General features: G+C 55.6%; 10 protein-coding genes across 10 annotated transcripts; 4 read left to right on the top strand and 6 right to left on the bottom strand.

The window, feature by feature from the left end:
- Window positions 1-618: 618 nt before the first annotated feature.
- L969DRAFT_89573 (uncharacterized protein) lies at window positions 619-4,655 on the bottom strand. The gene is made up of 3 exons (XM_014710707.1): window positions 3,105-4,655; window positions 1,212-3,055; window positions 619-1,161 (listed from the first exon to the last, which is right to left on the bottom strand). The coding sequence occupies exons 1-3, from the start codon at window positions 4,209-4,211 to the stop codon at window positions 663-665; spliced, it is 3,450 nt and encodes a 1,149-aa protein (XP_014566193.1). The 5' UTR covers window positions 4,212-4,655; the 3' UTR covers window positions 619-662.
- L969DRAFT_589181 (uncharacterized protein) lies at window positions 4,153-5,171 on the top strand. Its single transcript, XM_014710706.1, has 3 exons — window positions 4,153-4,453; window positions 4,502-4,695; window positions 4,744-5,171. The coding sequence occupies exons 1-3, from the start codon at window positions 4,363-4,365 to the stop codon at window positions 4,867-4,869; spliced, it is 411 nt and encodes a 136-aa protein (XP_014566192.1). The 5' UTR covers window positions 4,153-4,362; the 3' UTR covers window positions 4,870-5,171.
- On the bottom strand, window positions 4,940-8,488 carry L969DRAFT_96141 (uncharacterized protein; the record flags this gene model as incomplete). The annotated part of the gene is made up of 3 exons (XM_014710705.1): window positions 4,940-5,426; window positions 5,477-7,329; window positions 7,376-8,488. The coding sequence occupies 3 exons, from the start codon at window positions 8,486-8,488 to the stop codon at window positions 4,940-4,942; spliced, it is 3,453 nt and encodes a 1,150-aa protein (XP_014566191.1).
- A 149-nt stretch (window positions 8,489-8,637) lies between these two features.
- On the bottom strand, window positions 8,638-10,461 carry L969DRAFT_96140 (uncharacterized protein; the record flags this gene model as incomplete). The annotated part of the gene is made up of 1 exon (XM_014710704.1): window positions 8,638-10,461. The coding sequence occupies one exon, from the start codon at window positions 10,459-10,461 to the stop codon at window positions 8,638-8,640; it is 1,824 nt and encodes a 607-aa protein (XP_014566190.1).
- Window positions 10,462-10,786: 325 nt separating this feature from the next.
- L969DRAFT_52471 (uncharacterized protein) lies at window positions 10,787-11,962 on the top strand (the record flags this gene model as incomplete). Its single annotated transcript, XM_014710703.1, has 3 exons — window positions 10,787-11,232; window positions 11,282-11,685; window positions 11,742-11,962. 3 exons carry the CDS (start codon window positions 10,787-10,789, stop codon window positions 11,960-11,962), a joined length of 1,071 nt encoding a protein of 356 aa, XP_014566189.1.
- Window positions 11,963-12,114: 152 nt separating this feature from the next.
- On the top strand, window positions 12,115-13,476 carry L969DRAFT_96138 (uncharacterized protein; the record flags this gene model as incomplete). The annotated part of the gene is made up of 2 exons (XM_014710702.1): window positions 12,115-12,270; window positions 12,322-13,476. The coding sequence occupies 2 exons, from the start codon at window positions 12,115-12,117 to the stop codon at window positions 13,474-13,476; spliced, it is 1,311 nt and encodes a 436-aa protein (XP_014566188.1).
- Window positions 13,477-13,478: 2 nt separating this feature from the next.
- Window positions 13,479-15,274, bottom strand: L969DRAFT_82989 (uncharacterized protein; the record flags this gene model as incomplete). The annotated part of the gene is made up of 3 exons (XM_014710701.1): window positions 13,479-13,964; window positions 14,011-15,069; window positions 15,122-15,274. 3 exons carry the CDS (start codon window positions 15,272-15,274, stop codon window positions 13,479-13,481), a joined length of 1,698 nt encoding a protein of 565 aa, XP_014566187.1.
- An 820-nt stretch (window positions 15,275-16,094) lies between these two features.
- On the bottom strand, window positions 16,095-16,503 carry L969DRAFT_52858 (uncharacterized protein; the record flags this gene model as incomplete). Its single annotated transcript, XM_014710700.1, has 2 exons — window positions 16,095-16,360; window positions 16,407-16,503. The coding sequence occupies 2 exons, from the start codon at window positions 16,501-16,503 to the stop codon at window positions 16,095-16,097; spliced, it is 363 nt and encodes a 120-aa protein (XP_014566186.1).
- A 192-nt stretch (window positions 16,504-16,695) lies between these two features.
- Window positions 16,696-18,969, top strand: L969DRAFT_89567 (uncharacterized protein). The gene is made up of 3 exons (XM_014710699.1): window positions 16,696-17,607; window positions 17,655-17,916; window positions 17,965-18,969. Exons 1-3 carry the CDS (start codon window positions 16,798-16,800, stop codon window positions 18,639-18,641), a joined length of 1,749 nt encoding a protein of 582 aa, XP_014566185.1. The 5' UTR covers window positions 16,696-16,797; the 3' UTR covers window positions 18,642-18,969.
- L969DRAFT_19088 (uncharacterized protein) lies at window positions 18,844-19,441 on the bottom strand (the record flags this gene model as incomplete). Its single annotated transcript, XM_014710569.1, has 4 exons — window positions 18,844-18,906; window positions 18,952-19,076; window positions 19,122-19,218; window positions 19,265-19,441. 4 exons carry the CDS (start codon window positions 19,439-19,441, stop codon window positions 18,844-18,846), a joined length of 462 nt encoding a protein of 153 aa, XP_014566055.1.
- Between the last annotated feature and the right edge of the window lie 155 nt (window positions 19,442-19,596).

The raw sequence follows: 19,596 nt of genomic DNA, 5'->3' as shown, positions 1-19,596 counted from the left end.
AAGCTTGTGCGCACGGTCTGCCCGGGGATGCGGCTCAGAGCGCAGCAGTAGCGGAAGCTGTCCTGGGGATAAACAATGCTTGCGACTTGTCGCCGGCAGTCCACAGGCTCGATGAGCGACAGCCGGTTGACGAGTCAGCTGACGCAACGGCAGAGACCACAACAACCTTGTCGTTGCCGTCGTCTCGCGGTGATTCGCCAGGGTCAGAGCTCGGAGGTCTGATATGACTTCTGCTTCCACTCGTCGCAGCACTTCCTTGCCTCGGCGGCCTGGCGATAGCTGCAGGCTAAGTCGCCGTCCTGGTCGACTCAAGAGCTCTTTGAGTTGCTGTCTTGGCGAGACCGCTCACGCGCAGGCTGGGCTTCCGGGTCAAGCTCTCTTGTCACCTAGCTCAGACACGCCTGACGGCCGCTCCGGCTACTGAAAGCAGAAACTGACCGTCAGCACAAGCGCCGGCACGACTTATAAGACACGACGCTAGCGTGACACGCATGGTTGCCTTCTCTCACGCTGTTGGCTTTTTGCCACGTGTACAAAACACATCATCATATTACCGACACAGCTCAGCAAGTTGTGTCCTGACCTCTATGCAAATTGTCAAGACAAGACAGCAAGTGATCTGGAGTATTACACTGGTGTGGCATGCATACATGGTGGCAACATCATATTACACCTGATGATGAAGGAGGCTCTTGATCGTCGATAGATTCCGCATGCAGTAAGTGCTCTTTGGAGGTGAAACCATCGCCGCGCAGATGCAGAGCAAAATCTTCGCCTACGAGCTCTTTGACGGTGTAGACCATACGATCGACACGATTGACAAAGTTCCAAGCGAGGGTCGTCGCTGTGCAGAACTTGAGATAATCCTCACTGTACACGACATCCAAGTTGATTGTGTGAGGGAGACGCGATTCCGTATCGTCGTCGAGCACGAGCTTGTAGCCATACTGATGGTCTAACAGACGAGTTGCTAACGGCGTCCAGTACCGCGGCAGGGGTGTCGCGTATCGGAGAGCGACATGAGCCATGTGAAGTGCCGATTCGAGCTCGCCAATGAACTCAGGATCGCCCAGACGCGTCCGTGCTAGTAATGCCCGCGTCCACTCTGTGTCGAGCTCAGCGATGACGCTGGCCAGTTGGGACAGAATGTCGACCATCTCTCTGTATTACTCGTTAGCGCCAGCCTCGCCCTAATCGAACATAAGCCTCACAGCTGCAAACTGAGCAATCTCTGATATCGTTCCTTCGGCCATCGCCCGCGAAGATTGTACTCGAAACTGACAAAAGGAAGCTGCATCGCAGTCATGCGCAAACGGGTGCGCAATGCGAGCCAGTTCTTCGCGATAGACTTCGGAACTGTCGTAGACTTGCCTTGCTTGATGTTTGCAAAACTGATTATTTGACAGAAGAGGACGCCTGTTGATTGTAGGCTGCGCGCGTGCACGATGCGCAGGGTCTTCTTGTTGGATGTATGTGGCGGGAGAAAAGCTGCCAAGAAAGCTGCCGTGACGCCGACAATCACGAGTACACATCGTTTCCAGGCGGCTTCCCAGCCGTGGCCAGTCTCTTGGCCCACAGAGGGATAGTGCGTATCTTGCCACGAGTATCCGACGACGAGGATAGCGGTGATTCCAGCGATTATGCTGTTGATGACTGCAGGGTAGTACAGTCGGATCGCCATGATAGGTAGCACGACAATAGCCCATACGACGCCCAGAGCGTAAGCGTTGCCATCGCCGTTGCCGGCTGCGATGTACCATATCACGAGGCCGACCACCGCGCCAACGATGCTGCAAGCGATTCGGTAGACGAAATTGAACACAGTCTGTCCGACGAACTCGGTGCTGGCCAGTCCGACCATCAAGACGGCCCAGATGCCGCGCGCACGGTAGAAGAAGCCTGCCGATGAGCGCAGAAAACAAGGTAGAGAGACGAGCCCAATGAGCACAGCTGACTTGATCGCGAACAGGATGTCTGTTCGCTTGACGAAAGTGCTGGCCTTGTGCAAGAAGATGCCCAGCTTCATTGATCGACCGCCAAGAATGACGTCCGGATCGCGAGCAGATGTATAGCCATAGTCCACGAGACCCGGCACCCTATCCGGGTCCTCGTCCGCATACGTCTCCCCTGCGCTCGAGAAGAGACCAGAGAAGGGCCAATCAACAGGCGCCCACAGGCGCTTCGTCGGCCTTCGCTTCTGTATCTCGACAAGCTCACTGACAAGCGCTCTGACCTTGTCGGCGAATTGCATCAAGGCCCATTGATATTGCATCGAATAGAAGAGGGCGCGATGCGAGGGCTGCCTCACACGCCCATCATGCCGATGCAGACGATCGAAGAGGGGCGCAAAGGGCGTAATGATCTCGAGTCGCTTGATCGTGCGATATTCGTGAAGCGCTGTCTCGAGTTTGGCAAGAGCCGACGATCGCTCGCTTACTGGACCCCAGACGAGGTTTGAATTGCGGAAGATATCGGTAATACCGGAATCGCCTGCACGTTGAAGTAAAGCGAGCAGCGAATCCATTGCGTCCACCGTGGCATGGAGCAAATCGGCAGACGAGCTATGCAAGAGCGCGACGACTTCTATGACCGCATGCTCATCGTCTGCATTGCCGATGCGCTCTGCAAGCATATGATATTGCGCGCTCTCGAACAAGCCGACAGGACGGTGCCTGGGCTTGCGATCTCTTGATCTGCGAGGCGAAGAGGCACCTGATCTGCCGACCAGGTGATGCAGATTGAGATGTGAATGCTGGTGGCCGCTTCGAGCTGATCTTTGTAGGCTGAAGGGATGCAGTTCATCCGCCTTTTGAGACGCCATTGCGGGGTCTGGCGTGCTCGCGCCAGTCTGCATATCCCCAAGATCTTCTTGGCTCGTTCCAGGCGTGGGGTTGTGCGACCTAGGCAGGCGAATGATGAAGTTGGCCTCTGTAGCTACCTGCTGATCCTGCGTGGCGCTGGCACCAGCTTGCCTATCGAATCTGTTGCTAATCATCGACTGGAAGAACAGAAAGCTCGAAGCCCGTGCAGAGAGGATGCGTAAGTGGGTCAGTATCTGCTGGTCCGATCAGTTCCGATCAAGCACGAAGTAGCCCCATGCTGACCTTGCTGACATCGCTCTGGCTCATGCGCATCCATGCGATATCACGACGAACGTACGTCTCAGTTGCGTTCAGTTGCATGAGCGCCTGACCAGATTGAGCTAGGCGACCTTCGTTGCGCTTGTAGATGTCCCACTCCTCGCAGAGCGGAGATGTAGCCAGCATGGCGGTTTGGTCTGCTGCGATGGCTCTTATAGGTGACAAGGCTGCACTCATTCGCCGTACAGTTTGTGCTCCGAGCTGCTCAGGGAAGATGAGCAGGGAGCATGCCAGGTTGACTGCGCTTTGCCAGATATACGGAAGATAGAAGGTTTCGCCAATGATATAATTCGGATAAGGGTATAAATGGGCGAGCGTGCAGACAATACTGATCAAAATCATCGACAGGATGACGCCAAATAGGGCAGGAGATGGGCCTATCCTGCCCCTGACCCACATGAGCGTAGCCATGCCGATGCTGAGCCAGATGGCCATGACGAGCGACGGTCCGAGTTCCACGAATTCTCCAGTGACGATGGCCATGCCAATTGCGTTCGTTATCTCGGCAGCAGACAAGCCTTGCTGGGCGAAACGAGCGGCTTGGAGTTGTGTGAACTCAGCTTGACTATACTTGAACTCTTTGCGAGTGATCCAGGCGATTCTTATGCCCACGACGCCATATGCCCATGCCGCAGCAATCATTGTGCCGTACGTGAAGGTTTTCCGCAAGGTCAGGGAGACTGGGTCTGAAGGCGGTACGAGGATTGCAACGATGAGGAAGAGGAAGGCTGCGTGTCCAGCTGTCCGCTGAGTAGCATAGACGAGGTTGAAGAGCATTGCAAGCCATAGCGAGACGGCACATCTGAAGAGTGTCTTCAAATCCCGTTCACTTCGTAGATGACTCGTGAGCCAGGGCGGCAGGCTCTTCTCGGCGCTCTGTATCAGTCTGCGGTAGCGACTCGTTTTGACTGCCCCCTGAACAGGTTCCCCTGCCTTGATGGCCGCCGCGACTTTTGAAGCCGAGCCCGTCACTGTCTGCTCGGAGCCACTGTCCCTGCTTGCACCTGCCTCCGCTTTGGCCTTGCTATCCATGTCGCCCATGGGTATGTCGGCCGTCTTGAGATCAGCCATCCTTGCATGTGGTCTGTGCGAGCGTCGATCGCCTATGCATCGATGGAGGACCCGAGGAGGCAGCGCCGCGCTTTTTCGCGACATGTCATGATCGTCGCTGCTTCACAACGGGCAGTGAGGCCTTCTCCATGCATCTCCTGTCCTCAACAACATGCTCAGCATACGCACGCTGACCCTGCTACTAGCACTGCTGCTTGCTGTGCATGCATGTCAACCCTCATCCGCTCGCCGCAGGACAGGAGGTGTGCAAATTTGCCAATCTCAGAAGCTCGCTTAACGACGAGAGATAGCAGCTGAGCCTATGCCCGGACAAGTCCCGCAGCTACCTCTCGGTGTCCGCCTCCAGCCTACGCCAGTCATGACGCGCGAGGAGAGTCGTAGACGCGCCAGGCTAATCGATCAAAATGTGCAACCCACGTCGATGCCAAAGTCCAGGACGACCAGTGCACAGCCACCACGACCAGGCCATCGACCGCAGGTAGCTGTGCGTCTCGGGACTTCTCACGACTGTCCTGGCTTACAGCCTTAACAGGAACCAACCGGGGCGACGCGTCAGACACAACACTCCAGCTTGACAGACTTTCACTGGCAGCGCATCCTCAACGCAATCGCGCTCGCTGCTGGCTTTCTTCTCGGAGTGATCATCACATTGTGTTAAGACAGGCAAAGATACAAGACCGTTCCGACAAGACATATCGCCAAACAGAAGGACTGCCCATGAGCTTGTGTTAGATTCGGGTTTCAGGGAAGCCATCTGGTGAATGCGATTGCAAGAGTTGTTCTTTTGATGACGAGGCGTCGTCGCGGAGATGCAGAGCGAAATCTTCGCCAACGAGCTCTTTGACGGTGTAGACGATCCGATCGACGCGATTGATAAAGTTCCAAGCCAGTGTCGTCGCCGTGCAGAACTTCAGATAGTTTTCACTGCTTGCAACGTCCATGTTGACAGTGTGCGGCACGTTGGAGCCCATTTCGTCTTCAAGCACCAGATTGACGCCATACCGATGATCGGTCAGGCGAGTTGCCAAAGGCGTCCAATAGCGAGGAAGTGGCGTGGCGTGCCTGAGGGCTACATGTGCCATATAGAGCGCGCCTTCCAGCTCGCCGATAAATTCGGGCTCACCGAGTCGTGTACGGCTCAGCAGCGCTTGGGTCCAGTCCGAGTCTAGTTCGGCGATGACACTTGCAAGCTGGGCCAGTATGTCAACCATCTCTCTGAATTACCCGTCAGCACAAGCCTCTCTGTACACGAAGACGAGCCTCACAGCTGAAGAGTGAGTAATCTCTGGTAGCGCTCCTTGGGCCACCGACCCCGCAAATTGTACTCGTAGCCAACAAAGGGCAAATGCATGGCCGTCATGCGCAAGCGAGTGCGCAATGCAAGCCAGTTCTTGGCAATAGACTTTGGCACCGGATTCGACGGTCCTTGCTTGACGTTCGCAAAGCTGATGATCTGGCAGAACAGGACGCCTGTTGATTGAAGACTGCGCGCATGCGTGATCCGCAAGCTTGTCTTGTCCGACGTGCTTGGCGGCAGAAAGGCCGCTATGAAAGCTGCCGTGACACCGACGATGACGAGCACGCATCGCTTCCAAGCTGTCTCCCAGCCGTGGCCAGTCTCTTGTCCAGCTGAAGGGAAGTGCGTGTCTTGCCAGGAGTAGCCGAAGACTAGAATGGCGGTGACAACGGCGATGACGCCGTTGATCAGTGCAGGGTAGTAAAGACGGATCATCATGATTGGCAGCACCAGGACAGCCCAAACGGCGGCAAGAGCGTACGCATTGCCGTCGCCATTTCCTGCAGTAATATACCATATTACCAGTCCGAACAGTGCGCCGATGACAGTGCAGATGATTCGATAGAAGAAGTTTGAGACCGTCTGTCCGACGAATTCGACGCTCGCCAAGCCCACCATCAAAACGGCCCAGATACCTCGCGCTGTGTAGAAGAAATGAGCGGAGGAACGTAAATAGCAAGGCAACGATAGCAATGCGATCAGAATGGCAGATTTGATGGCGAACAAGACATCCGAGCGTTTTATCAAGTTGCCTGCCTGGTGCAGCAAATTACCAAATCTCATCGTATGTCCGCCTAAGATCACTTCTGGATCACGAGCAGATGTGTATCCAAAGTCCGAAAGACCCTCGATTACGTCCGGATCGTATTCGCCATAATTCTCGCCCGTTTCGCCATGCGACGAGAACAGACCAGCAAAGGGCCAATCAAGAGGGGCCCACAGTCGCTTTTTCGGGCTCCGCTTTTGGATATCGACAACCTCGCTCACGAGCGCTCTGACTTTATCGGAGAATTGTATCAATGCCCACTGATACTGCATCGACCAGAACAGGGCGCGGTGCGAAGGCTGCCGTACGCGCCCGTCGCGAGCAAGTGTTGAATCGAATAGTGGCGCAAAGGGCCTAATGATCTCCAGCCGCTTCTTGTTTCGATAGTCAGCGATCGCGCTATCGAGCCGTGCCAGAGCGTCTGATCGCTCGGTGACGGGTCCCCAAACTTGCTCAGAATCCCGGAAGATGTCGGAAAGACCTGATCCGCTACCCCGGCTGAGCAACGCCAGCAGCGAGTCCATTGCGTCTACGGTAGCATGCAGCAGATCGGCCGACGATGAATGCAGGAGCGCTACGACTTCGACTACGGCGCGTTCATCGTCTGAATTGCTGATTCGCTCTGCCAGCAGGTGGTATTGCGCGCTTTCGAATAAGCCAACAGGACGATGCTTGAGCTTATGCTCTTTCGGCTCATGCGGAGAGCCTTTGCGAGCGCCGCTCGGTATATGCAGCTTGGGATTTACATGCCTCTGTTGTCTGCCTTGAGCATCGTTCTGGTTGCCTAGTGTGTCAAATGTGCTGGCTGACTGTGCCGTGTCCTGTCGGACAGGCGAGCTCGTACCAGAGTGCGTGTCTCCGGCTTCCTCCTTGCTATCGTCCAGCGTCACACCGCGCTCTTTTGGCAGGTGCAGCATGAAGTTATCTTCCGTAGCTACCTTGCGGTCTCGCTTAGCAGATTCATTAGGGTGTCTGTCGAATCTGCTGCTGATCATGGACTGAAAGAATACGAAGCTAGCTGCTCGCGCGGAGAGGAATCGTAGATGCATGAGGATCTGGCTGACGATAAGCGCGCGAAAGGTCAGGGCAAAGTCGGCTCACCTTGCTGACATCCTTCTGACTCATTCGCATCCACGCAATGTCCCGCCGGACGTAGGACTCTACCGCATTTAACATCATGAGAGCTTGACCCGATTGTGCCATGCGACCTTCGTTGCGCTTGTAAATGTCCCACTCTGCGCTGAGTGGCGATGTGGCCAGCATCGCTGACTGGTCTGCAGCGATCGCTCGAATCGGTATAAGGGCCGCGCCAATCCGCCGCAGTGTATGCGCGCCAAGTTGCTCAGGAAAGATGAATGCAGAGCAAGCCAATGTGACTGCACTCTGCCAGATGAAAGGTATGTAGAAAGTCTGACCGAGCAAATAATCAGGATATGGATACAGATGCGCGAGGGTGCAGACGATGCTGATGAGGATCATCGACAGAATGACGCCAAACAGCAACGGCGAGGGCCCTATACGTCCCTTGATCCACATGAGCGTGGCCATACCGACGCTGAGCCAGACAGCAATGACGATTGAGGAATTCGTTTCGATGAATTCGCCATTTATGACAGCGATACCAATCGCACCGGGTATCTCGGCCGCGGGAAGACCTTGTCGAGCAAAGCGAGCCGCCTGCATCTGCGTGAACTCGGCTTGCGTATACTTGAAGTCCTTGCGAGCAATCCATGCGATGCGCACGCCAACGACGCAGTATGCCCAGGCCGCGGCGACCATGAAGCCGTAGATGAAGGTCTTCCGAAACGTAAGCGAGACGGGGTCAGAAGGCGGCACGATGACGGCTACAATCATGAACAGGAAGGCGGCTCGTCCGGCTGCGTGCTCAGTGTCCGAGACGAGGGTGAAGAGCATAGAGAGCCATAAAGAGACTCCACAGCGAAAGAGAATCTTCCAATCTTGTGAGCTCTGCAAGTGCGGCGCGAGCCACGGGGGCAGCACGGAATCGATGCGTTGTAGCACAGAGCGGAAGGCGCTTGGCCGGTCTGATGATCTGGCTGGCTCTGCAGTAAGCTCCGCCTCCGCGGCCTTCGAGGCTGAGATAGCCGTAGAACTGTCGGAGCCGCTGCGCTTGCTTTTCTCGGCCTCGGGATTGTTCTGATTGTCGCCAACGTCATCCAGAGGGATGTCGTCGGCCTTATTGTCAGTCGTCATGTCGAGATGCCGCTTAATGTCTGATGGGCTTGAGCGGGGCAGTCGCTAGCGCTGATAACAGGAGACGCGACTTGATTAGCGCCAGGCTGTCAAAAGTTTGCGGCCGAAGGCCAGGCTGTCGATCTGCTGAAATGTGAGAAAATATGATATCATGTGTACGACAACAGGTGTGCTAGATTGTCTTCGTCAAAAGCGGGCAGATCAGCGTGACGCGATGACATATCAAACAGTGAGCTTGGATCAACAGTGAGATCTTGGCTCGAGACAGGCATTGGCTCGGCAGACGAGAGAGCATCTCGTATCCGCCTGATGTCCTCGCTGACATCCGGGTACGCCCAAGACAGGTTGCATAACACCTCGAGACATTGTCGGAGCTCATCTTCTTTCTGCTGAGCCGAGAACAGAGGCAGATGGGCTGCGAGTCCTGTCGCGGGAAATTCTGCAGGCGTAGCGGCAGAGATGACCTGTGCCAGACGGCCGAAAGAAGTTCTGATGACCTGCATATGGAAAGATGCGCATATGGAGTCGAAGCTTTGCAAGTCGCGATGGAACATTGGCGCGAGCAACCTTGCAAGAACGAGGCGACGGGGAGCCATCTCTTGCTCGAGCTGGAGAGCGAGCGCGGATGGGTACGTCAGCTCTTGAGGCGATATCAGTTCGCCATCATGCGATGACGGTGCAAGGTCAAGAAATCTGAACAGGCCCGCGCGAGTCGCCTGTAGATGTCGCAAGAGGGCATCATTCGCGATTTCGCAGGCGGACACGGCTAGGGTCATGAACAGTCTCAGCCAGTCAAGCAAAGGCTGCATGGGCAAGCCGGTCCGCTTGGCCTGAGTCTGAAAATCGAGCATCCACTGCACCTCGCCGTCGATCAGACCAAGCGCCTGCTGTAAGACGCCTAGATCGATCAGCTCGGGCGTGATATGCCGGGGAGTGATATGCAGAGCGAGCAGCCTGGTGGCCATCAAGATGGATCTCGACAGGCCGAACAATGGGAACGGATTACTTGCATAGCTGGGTTCTCGTGATCGATTGATTGCGTATGCGAGGGCTTCTCCCACTGGCAGGTAGGGCAGCAGGAGCGCCTCGCCAAAGATGTGCTGTATTGAGGCATTACCAATATTGAGTGGCATGCGAAAGCGTGCAGCCAAACTAGCATCCAAGATTGCCGCCGCCCACTTGAGAGGACCCTGGGGCATATGCTCGCCTGCCTCCTCGACTTGCACGAGCGAAAGCCGAGCCGATTCTTGGCACTCGTGCAACGTGAGGAGCTGTGACATGGCAGTGTGGGTGAAAGGATGCCCCTTCCATGCGGTGTCCTCTGATTCGTAGACCAGGTCGAGCTGCAAGACAGCGGCGACACTGTCTGGTGTCGGAGGGATGGCGAATCCCGCTTCGAGCTTGCACGCACTCTCTGCCAGTTGGACGAGTTCGATGCATACCGCATGCCGCCTCGCTGCGTACTGGCTGAGATCGCTATCGCGCATTCTCGATAGATCTGTCAGGCTAGGCGCACCAGAGCCGATGATCAGGGGATGATCAGACACTCTCGCCGCGATGGCCAGACAGAGCGAAAGGCGTGCGCGCATGACAGGGTTCATCTCAGATGGCCGACGAGCTGCTTCCTCGAAAGCCAGTCTGACGGGCTCGACCGTCATGCCGGGCAACTCGAAACCAACATTGCGAGCGTAGAGGCCTAATAAATGCGCGGCGAGTTGACCCACGACTTGAGTGGCTCCCAGGCGTGTAGACACAGCGCTCGGTCCGAGGAAATCATCAGAATCGCCAGGCGAGGTCTTGCTTGAGCTCGGACGAGTCGCAATCGCGCCTGTACGAGCTGAGAAGGTGCAGTGAAGCGAGAGCTTTGCGCAGCGTCGACACAGGGTCGAGTCAGTTTGGGCCTCGCATTTGACCCTGCGCTTGCGACAGGGGTCGCATGCGATCGCTACCGCACTTCGCTGCTTCCCTGACATAGCCCTTCGCGGACACGTCAGCCGCTCCGTCCGGTCATGTTCTTGTGTGTCGTGTCTGTGTGTCCCCGCCGCCTGCCGCCCTGCCCTTCACCAACCAGATCGATAAATCTGTGATCGGCATCGTTTTCATTATAATCAATATTCCACGGAGGTAAGACTCGCGCGCGGCCGCTCTATCAGCTCCGCGCCGTCACTGGTCGTTGCAACCTTGTGCTGTGTGGTCATGACGAGGACGGCGCAGTGCTTCCGCACGTTGCAAACACATAAAGAGTGGCTTCTCGGGCTCCCTGGGGTGTTGAGCAGATAGATCAAGCAGAAGGTTAGGATGAGCAGCGATACATACGTCAATCGCATTCTTGCCCACAATCCGGGTCTGACACTCGCCAATGTCACCTTCTGGCCTGATCTGACCGGCTGTACCGATACGAGTCTGATACCCTCGGACTATCTGGATGGCGCGCCGATCTACCATTCTGCCACTGGCAAATGCTACCAGTTTAATAACGACGGCTCGATTGCCTACTATGCACAGTATGGTTACAATCCTGCACTCGCGACCGGCGTCGTCTTTGCCGTCATCTTCGGTCTCCTGACTGTTCTTCACTTTGGGCTCGCTGCCAAGTCGCGACGCTGGTGGCTCTTTGTCGTCGGCGTTGGCGGTATAACCGAACTCATCGGATGGGTCGGCCGTGCGCTGTCGGGCACTGACAATACTGCGAGCGTCAACGCCTCGAACTACTTTCTCGTTCAGATTGTCTGTCTCACTATCGCGTGCGTGTCCCTTTGCACGTGATCTTTCTCAGACTGATCCCGTGAGCAGGCCTGTCTTCTTCAGTGCGGCATGCTACGCTACACTTGTCATCATCGTCGCTCATCTATCCCAATTCGGAGACACGCACTCACGCTTCTCGCCCAGGCGGCTGACCTGGTTCTTCGTCACGACTGACATTATCTCGCTCGTCATGCAAGCTGCCGGCGGCGGCATCACGTCTGGCGCAAATTCAATCTCTACGCAAACTACGGGCACGCACATCTTCCTGGCCGGTATCGCCTTTCAGCTAGTCTGCATGGTCATCTTCTCCGGCCTATACGCGGAATTCTTCTACAAATACACTCGCGACCACAAGCTGCCACGGAAAATTGCCTACTTGGGCAGCGGTGTCGGTCTTGCTTCCTTGCTCATCATCATACGTGGCATTTACCGGACCATCGAGCTCGCACAAGGTGAGCTTTGACAACATCAACATCATATCAATACCAGTCTGACCCGATATTGACAGGCTGGAATGGCTATCTCATCACGCGGGAACGGTACTTCCTCGGCCTCGATGCAGCCATGATGGTGCTCTGTATGACCGTCCTTGCCGTCTCGCATCCTGTCTTCACTTTGCCAAAGGAGCCCGGGACGACGCCGGGTGCCTCGGATACGATCAACAGTACAAGCTCGCAGAGCAGCTTCGATAGATCTCAACCCAAAATGGAAGAGATCAATACTGCCTAGCTTGGCCGTTGGAATCATTGTTGCTACGTGTATTGTAGAACTGGGACTCCAATGCGCTGCCGTCGTCTACTCCTCCCACCCCTCGCGTCTCGCGTCATCGCGTCGTCGATGCATCTCGCGGCCTGTGACTTTTCTGAACATTACACGTGCATATGCTGCTCGCACTGCCGCCTGAGCTCATCGGCAAAGTCATCGAGCATGTTCTGCAGATACGGGACCCCAAGAGACTGTGTGACCATACCTCGCTCCGTCCATTGTCCTCAGTATCTCGCTGGCTTCGCGACATTACGATCCCTTTCCTGTTCCGAGTGAGTTACAGTATGACCGTCAATCGGCGCAAACTCATGTTCGTCGTGCAGCAAGTTGCCATCAAGGGCGGCGTCAGCGAGACTGACAGAGTCGCTTTCCTTGCGCTAGATGAGCGTATCAGACGGTCAGTCCGACAGGTCAATGTTGTCTGTCAGCTTGACCCACCCGATGAAGACGAACCGGCGAATATGGATGATCAAAGTCAGATCGTAGCATCAATATTACGCAGTGTGCCTCTACTCGAAAGTGTTCGCTTCGACCCTCGGGGCTGGTTGGCAGCACACGCGATGTTCTCAGATCCGATCGATCTGCCAGTCTGGACAGACAGTCTCAAGGAACTCAAGATTGGCAATCTCGACGGTGGCCTTATCGTTGTGGAAGAGCAAGACGAGATTGCTCTGGAAGAGCAACCTCGAGGCAGTCCTGCTCGATCGCTGCTCAAATGGCTCCATCATTGCAAGGCGATAGAGACATTTGGCCTTGAGCAGGCGCCTTACCCCGACCTTCCGCCGCGTGCTGCAATATGCGAAGAGATCAGACGCGCTTTGGGTTCTCTGACCGAGCTGCGCAAGATCGACCTCTTGCGAACAGAGTATTTGCCCAGAGCGGGCGATGCGCCACATCAGCAGGCTCGATTGGAAGCCATCGTGGCAAGAGCAGCCCTTACTGACTACACCGCTGGCCCTTCGATCCTATTGTCCCATCTTCCAACGCTGAAGAGTATAGACTTTTACTCGTGGCATTCACTGCAACCACTGCAAGGTCACAATCGTGTCATGCACAGCATTCAGCGGGTCAGCACACTGCTGAGCCACCTTCATCGCGCAATGCGCTGGGATTTCCCACATTTGACAGAACTCCATATACAAGAACACAGAGCGCAGTCCGAGATCCGCCATCTTACTGGAGCGCTACTCGCAGGGACATGGCCGGCGCTCAGAAGGCTGTCCCTCTGGAGCGCTAGCATGCTCTGTGTCGAAGACCTACATGCGCTCTTCCAGGTCACTGTCGCTCGGAGCATCACTATTCGCTTGGGTTTGCAGCAAGATGCGTGTTTTCCGTACAGCCGGACCATGCCTGCTTCCTTTATCTGGGCAGAGCTTGGTCAACGCAGATTGTGGGAAGTCGACGTGAGATGGCATGCTGGCGTCGAAGCATTCCTAGCAGACCAGACGCGCGTCTTTCTGCCAAAATATGCACAATGATGTTACACCTTTTTCTGGGTCTTGCGTGACTCTTGAGCATCACTTCGGACGCGAGATTTCTTGCTCGACATCTTGGGCTTGCCAGAGTCTCGCTTTGTGCGCAGCTTTTCCTTTTGCTTCGAGCGAGAGTCTGCTTTCAACAGCGCTGCCTTTGCGCGCTTCTTCTCGAGTCGCCGGGCGAGGCGTGACTCGTCGTTGGCTTTGTACTCTTTACGCTCCTCTTTCGAGAGATCCTTGATCTTCTCGCCGATGTCTTGATTCACGCGGACTTTGGGCAAGGGATGGGTCTTGTGCGTCCTGTCGCGTTTGGGATCTCGCTTATCGACGGCGGCTTTCGAACCTTGAAGAGATCCAGCAGCAGCTTCTTTCTTGACCTTGATTGATTTGAGCGCGGCCGACGTCTTGCACCTTTCCAAGCGGACTTTTCGCTTCGATACTTTGACTTTGCTTGCTTCAATCGCAAACATCTCGTCCACGCAATCCTCGTCCTGCAGGCTGATCAGCTCAGTCCCGAAGATATGGGCAAAGGCGCACGTGAAGGAGCACGTAAGCGAATCCTTTGCCGAGGCCCGTATCGCGATCTCTGACAACTCTGACGCTTTCGACGTAAGGCTTGCCAGCAGGAGGGGCACCTCTCTCAGCCCTGAGCAGGTCTTCAAAGACCTTCCGGATGCCTTCCTCGTCCTGGGCAAAATCGAGGTTGCCTACATAGCAGGTCCGCCGTAGATGATCGGCGCTGTGCGAATCGGTCTTGCCTGGGCTACTGGCTGCATCGCTGGCGCTCTTGACGAGATCGACACGCAGAGTACGCTCTTCGAATACTGTAGCATTCGCCGAGGTAGCGAGCAATGTTGCCAGATCTGCCGAAGTCTCGAGGTCAGCAGCTGGGCTCGTGAGCTGCAGCACAGCATAGGCATTGCAATTTTGCCCAGACGGATGCAGTTCGTGCTTGATGAAGGCTACTTTGCGCTGCTGTGCTGGTGTGAGGTACTCTTGCGCCGGTTCTTGGGAGGCACCGTTGGCGTGTTGCTTCCATTGCTCTGCTCGCGCTTTTGCGTGTGACTGGGAAGACTTTGGCTGGGTGACAGGGGCAGCAAGAGGTAGCGAACGATATCGTATCGACTCGCAACGGGCGACAGCCTGGACTTGTTCAGGCAAAGTCGAAAACAGATGCCGCACGAGCGCCTTGCTCGTGCTTTTACTTGACGCGGCGGCAAGGACGACATTGCCAATGAAGACGGTGCGAGCGTTGCGCTCCGAAATATCTTCATCCGTCAACTTGGCCTTCTTTGCCTTGCGAGGCTTGCTTTGCCTCTCCTCGCCGCCCGGCAAAAGGCTGACATGGATAGGCGGCGCTGAGTCGCTGTCAGATTGTTCCTCTGCCGATTCTTCCGCCTCGGATGGCGTGCTTCTTCGTCTCTTCGCATTGCTTGACTGCGTTGGCGCCAATGCTGACGCAGTTGGGGTGAGCTTGGGAGTTCGAGAGCTTCTTGCGGCTACGGAAGCAGCTTGACGCTTGATTTTTTCCGCTGCACGCCGTGCTCTGGCTTCCGGTGAATCTGCATCCGTCTCATTCGAACGCTTGATGGACACCTGCACATCACTCGGCATAAGTGCGAGCATGACGACAAGGAGCAGGGCGCACGAGAGGCTTTGAGGAGCTGAAAAGACTGTTCAAGTCGCTGTCCAGCGCGACTTCTGTGCTTTTGAGCAGGAAGCTTGACAAGTCATGGGCCGACGCTTCTTCTGCTTTCTGCTTGCCCTTTGACTTCTTTGCTGGTCTGGCAGTGTCCGCCATCTGACGAGAATGCTTGTTGCAGATTGCCAGGAATCCGTAACTTACGCTGGCCTCTGCGCGTTATTCAAGTTTGTGAATCAAGGGCGCCTTATTATATGCGATCAAGCCAACGCTCGGCTCGACTCGCTTCGACCCAAGATCGCACTTTGGCAGCTCGACATGGCCATTCGGATATCTTGCAGAGACGTCTACGAAGGCGGAGCTCAGAGACGTGATTCGCTATCCGTCGAGGACGGGAACAACTCCGCTCGAGGCTGATGCAGCGAATGAGGCGCTCGCCGATGACTTGGTGACCGCCTGCGATGCTTGCAGCCGTCCCTGGGAGACACCCCCATCGTCTATGATGGAAGATCAGGCTCGGCAAGAAGACGACAGCCGCATTCAGACTCCCTGCCTTGCTCGACGATGACGTGAGGCCCTAGACCGGTCTGGCAAGCCGGTCCGCCATGGGGTGATCCATCTTCACGTCTAGAGTGACAAGCAGCGAGCGAGAGGTCTATAGCCCGTGACGGGGTGGAACTGCGATGGAGCTCACCGCAATCGCGTGGAGGCGCTCTTACTCGTCGTGGAATAGAATGCGGTCGCCAAGAAGACGACAATCACGATCAGATCTCTGCTAGACCTGAGGACCGACGGACCTTGAAGGCCAAGATTTGCAACCTGATCTAGGAACGGGGCACCCCGTCCGAGGTGATGCAGCCTGCGAGTTCGACTTTGCCAACGACTCGTGACCTGCCACGATGCTATTGGCTGTCACGCGGAGGCCGACTCGCTTGCCGTATGCATGTTCGTGATCGACAAGAAGACAACAACCGCCTCTTCAGCTTGCAAAGCCCAATGAGGTCTTGAGCCCGGAGGAAGCCTTGCAAGCTTCCTGTGATGGAGGCCGAGCGCGAGGGAAGAGCAGCTTGCGCGTGTTTGCCAACGACCGGTGATCTGTCATGTCGCTCGTGACCGTCACTTGGAGGCGCACAAGCTTGTCGGATGAAGCTCGCGGCTCGATACTCGACTCGACTCGACTCGACTTGACTCCCTCCGAGCGGCATCCGCGCCCGCGATCGCCGTCAGCACCTGACCACGTCTGTCCTCAGACTCGCTAGCGCAAAGGCGAAGCGCACATGCGCACACTCACTTTCTTTTCGCACCGATCGCAGTGATCTGAGGAGCAATGTCTGCATGTAAGCATTAAGACTGTCTTCTTGAGACATCGGGTCGTCTCGAATATGCATGCTTGTAAGATGTGACACTTGACTTTATTTGAGCATAGCATCAAATTGTCAGCAGTCAATCTTGTAGATCCTCGCAAGAGACATGCACAGCATCAGACATCGTTACTCCGCGTCGGAGTCTGCTGGGTCCGCAACGTCTGCGAGCGTGGACTGCGAGGCACGACGGCAACGCGTCAAATCATTTGACAAACCCGCACGGACGATGCATTGACGCTGACTCGCCAGCCTGACAGGACACAGTCAAACGGATGTGTATCACTTTCTACAGTCTCAGAGTGGAGGCATTCAATCGATATGCCCAAGCGGCGCGCGACATGGCCTGCTACTCGCTCGACATGGGACATAGTGCCAGCTCACATCAGACGTCCTCGCAAGCTACTCTTCACCGCCGAACTACCGACACAGGATATTGTTCATCAGTTGTCATGCTGGAACATCCACGAGCTCTCACTCTGGCCATGGGAAGCCCTACAAGCTCAATGCCGCCGGTACAAGCTGGCTGTCGCGTACGACGACAGCGGCGATGACCTGATCGCGCGACTGACTGCCCACGTCGAGCAACTTGATAATTTCTGGCCATCAGATAGCGGCGGCAATGCTAATCGTCTCCCGCCGGAATTGATACGGCGCATCCTCCGCTGCCTGCGCGACAGCTACGACGAGCGGCTCGATCTTTCGGACGAACGACACGAATCCACCACAGTCGCGATGCCGACGTCCTTGCACGCCGTCATCAACCTCGAAGCGACCTGTCGCGCTTTCCGCAGAGGCATCTATGGGGACAACTTTATCTGGGACCTATACCTTAAAGATGCCTCAGAAGTGCTCGCATTGGCTCGATATGGTCGGCCAGACACCTGGCTTGAGCACTGCTCAAAAGCTGCGACATCGCGCTTCAAAGCCATACGCGCAGTCGCTATGACGTGCGAAAATTGCCAGAAGTGGCGTGTACCGGAGGAAAGGCTACCCGCTGTCGAACTCACTCGTCCTTCCTTCATGTGGCAATGCGCAGGCTGCGTCTATGCAAAAACATTGACGCGCGCGGAAGCAATGGCAGTGCTCGCACCTTATGAGCATCTCTTGGACCAGATCGAGCCTTACCAGGTTTGTCCAGATCCTCCGCCGGAAGCGGAGCTCATACGATTATGCAGGTCCGACCTAGTCTCTATCGACAGACTGCTGTCTTTGACCAAAGGCAAGGCGAAGATTCAGCTCGCGCCAGACAACTCTTCTCGACTACAAACGACGGATCGTATGCTCCCTTTGTCCGAATCTGGCCAACAGCGGAAACACCGCTCCTCAAATGGCCGCACCGACTGGATTTTTTCGTGCTCGAGATGGCTCGCAAGCTCATTCTGAGCAAAGAGTCTCTCGATGAGAGTCATACGCGGGCTGTCGAGGAAGCTATGCAAGGTACGGCTCTCTTGTCGTTTCGTGGCTGCACTGATGACTTGGCCGTAGTTGTTGATAAACGCTGGCGTGACTTCATGGAGCGTGCTACACGGCTCAAGAGCATCACGAAGACGCTCTACGAGACTGACCCGGCGAGTAAGCGATGGGTAGCGCAGTGTCCAGAGTCTTTCTGGCGTATACACTGTCGCGTAGCTCTCGTGCAGACAAAAGACGACACTGGCCGCCCGCCGCAGCATCTGGACGAGCATCTCGACGATTCCTGGCCAATCGATATCATCAGACAAGATCCCTGGCTAGTTGCTGCGGGCGGCATGCACCGCGCTGATGCAGAAACGCTTGCGCATGCATTCATACGATGGCTACACTACCAGCAGGCAGCGGTCTGGATCATCAATACAAGACTGGTAGATTACGGGGCCACAGAACATCCGGTTCGACAAGAATTCGAAGGTTCCGATGTGCAGCGCTCGTCATGGACAGTCGACCTGCGCAGCATCAGACCGTGCTTGCTGGCATTCGTGGGTGCTCATCGATGCGAAATCTGGCGAGAGCGTCTTTATCGGGCCTTCCAAGACGGATCGCCTGGTATACCACTCGGTCTATGCATCACTCAAAACCAAGCGGAGGCTCTGACGGCCAGATGGACACGCTTGGATCAGCTTGCTTTCGATAATCCCCGCCAGTGTGCCAATACAGCTTGCACGAGAGTGTGCGCCTGTCCCTGACTCCTGCATTATCGTCCTGAATGGCTTGACAGGAACCAAACCGAGTGCATTGCCAAGATGTGCGGCTTTTGCTGCCGAGCCGACTTTGCCACAAGGCGCGAGCTCAAGCTGCCAGAGAATTGCGAGAGACACTCGATCCTACGTTAGCACGTGCATCATGGTGACATCCTGACAGAATCTCATGGCCTCGAGCATGCAATGACTACTGTGTTGGCTGCCATTTGCCGATATTGATGCCGTTGCACGCGAGGCCGTAATTATCGAGCTGTCGATCGAGTACATCTTAGTCAGAGGTACGGCGCTGACTGACTGGACTTGCATCATTCATGTCCGGATTCTGTCCGCGAATCTTTGCCTGACTCATTCTGAAACTGGACACGGTGCCATCTGGCTTAGCCCAAAGATGGATCGTGACCGTGAAATCTGAGCCAATGACTACGACGAGCGTCAGCGGTTGTAAAGCAGCTTGTGATCGCTTACACGACATTTCCGTGTACAATGAGCCATCGCTAGCAATCACGCCTATAGGTGATATACCAACCTGACCGCCATCGCCGATGTTGACGATAGCAAACAGCTGGCTTTGTCATTAGTTCGCTCATCACTCGTGCCGCGTGTGCTACCTTGGAGCTCGAGTCCTGAGCAACAGCAAAGCCAGAGACGAATGGAGCACCCGCAAGCTTGATTTGGTAGCCGCAATAGGAGACAGGTTCACGCTGGACGAGCTGATGGACCGCATTGTGAGCTGCTGCTTTGACAATACTGAGGAGACCGATGAGTATCGCGAGGACGAGCATCATTGTGTACATGTTTGGCTGGTGATGAATGCGGATGCAAGATTCGCGGGACCGCCTGGTAGAGAGGGGAGGCAACCTGCGGCAGTGCCATCGATGTCGTCGCGTCATCGATGACTTTGACTCCAAAAGTTCGCGAGCCTCGCTGGCATTAGCGACCA

This window comes from Mixia osmundae (assembly GCF_000708205.1).
Source record: "Mixia osmundae IAM 14324 unplaced genomic scaffold scaffold_9, whole genome shotgun sequence".
In the NCBI taxonomy this organism is placed as follows: domain Eukaryota; kingdom Fungi; phylum Basidiomycota; class Mixiomycetes; order Mixiales; family Mixiaceae; genus Mixia; species Mixia osmundae.
This window is presented reverse-complemented; position numbering and strand designations above follow the sequence as displayed.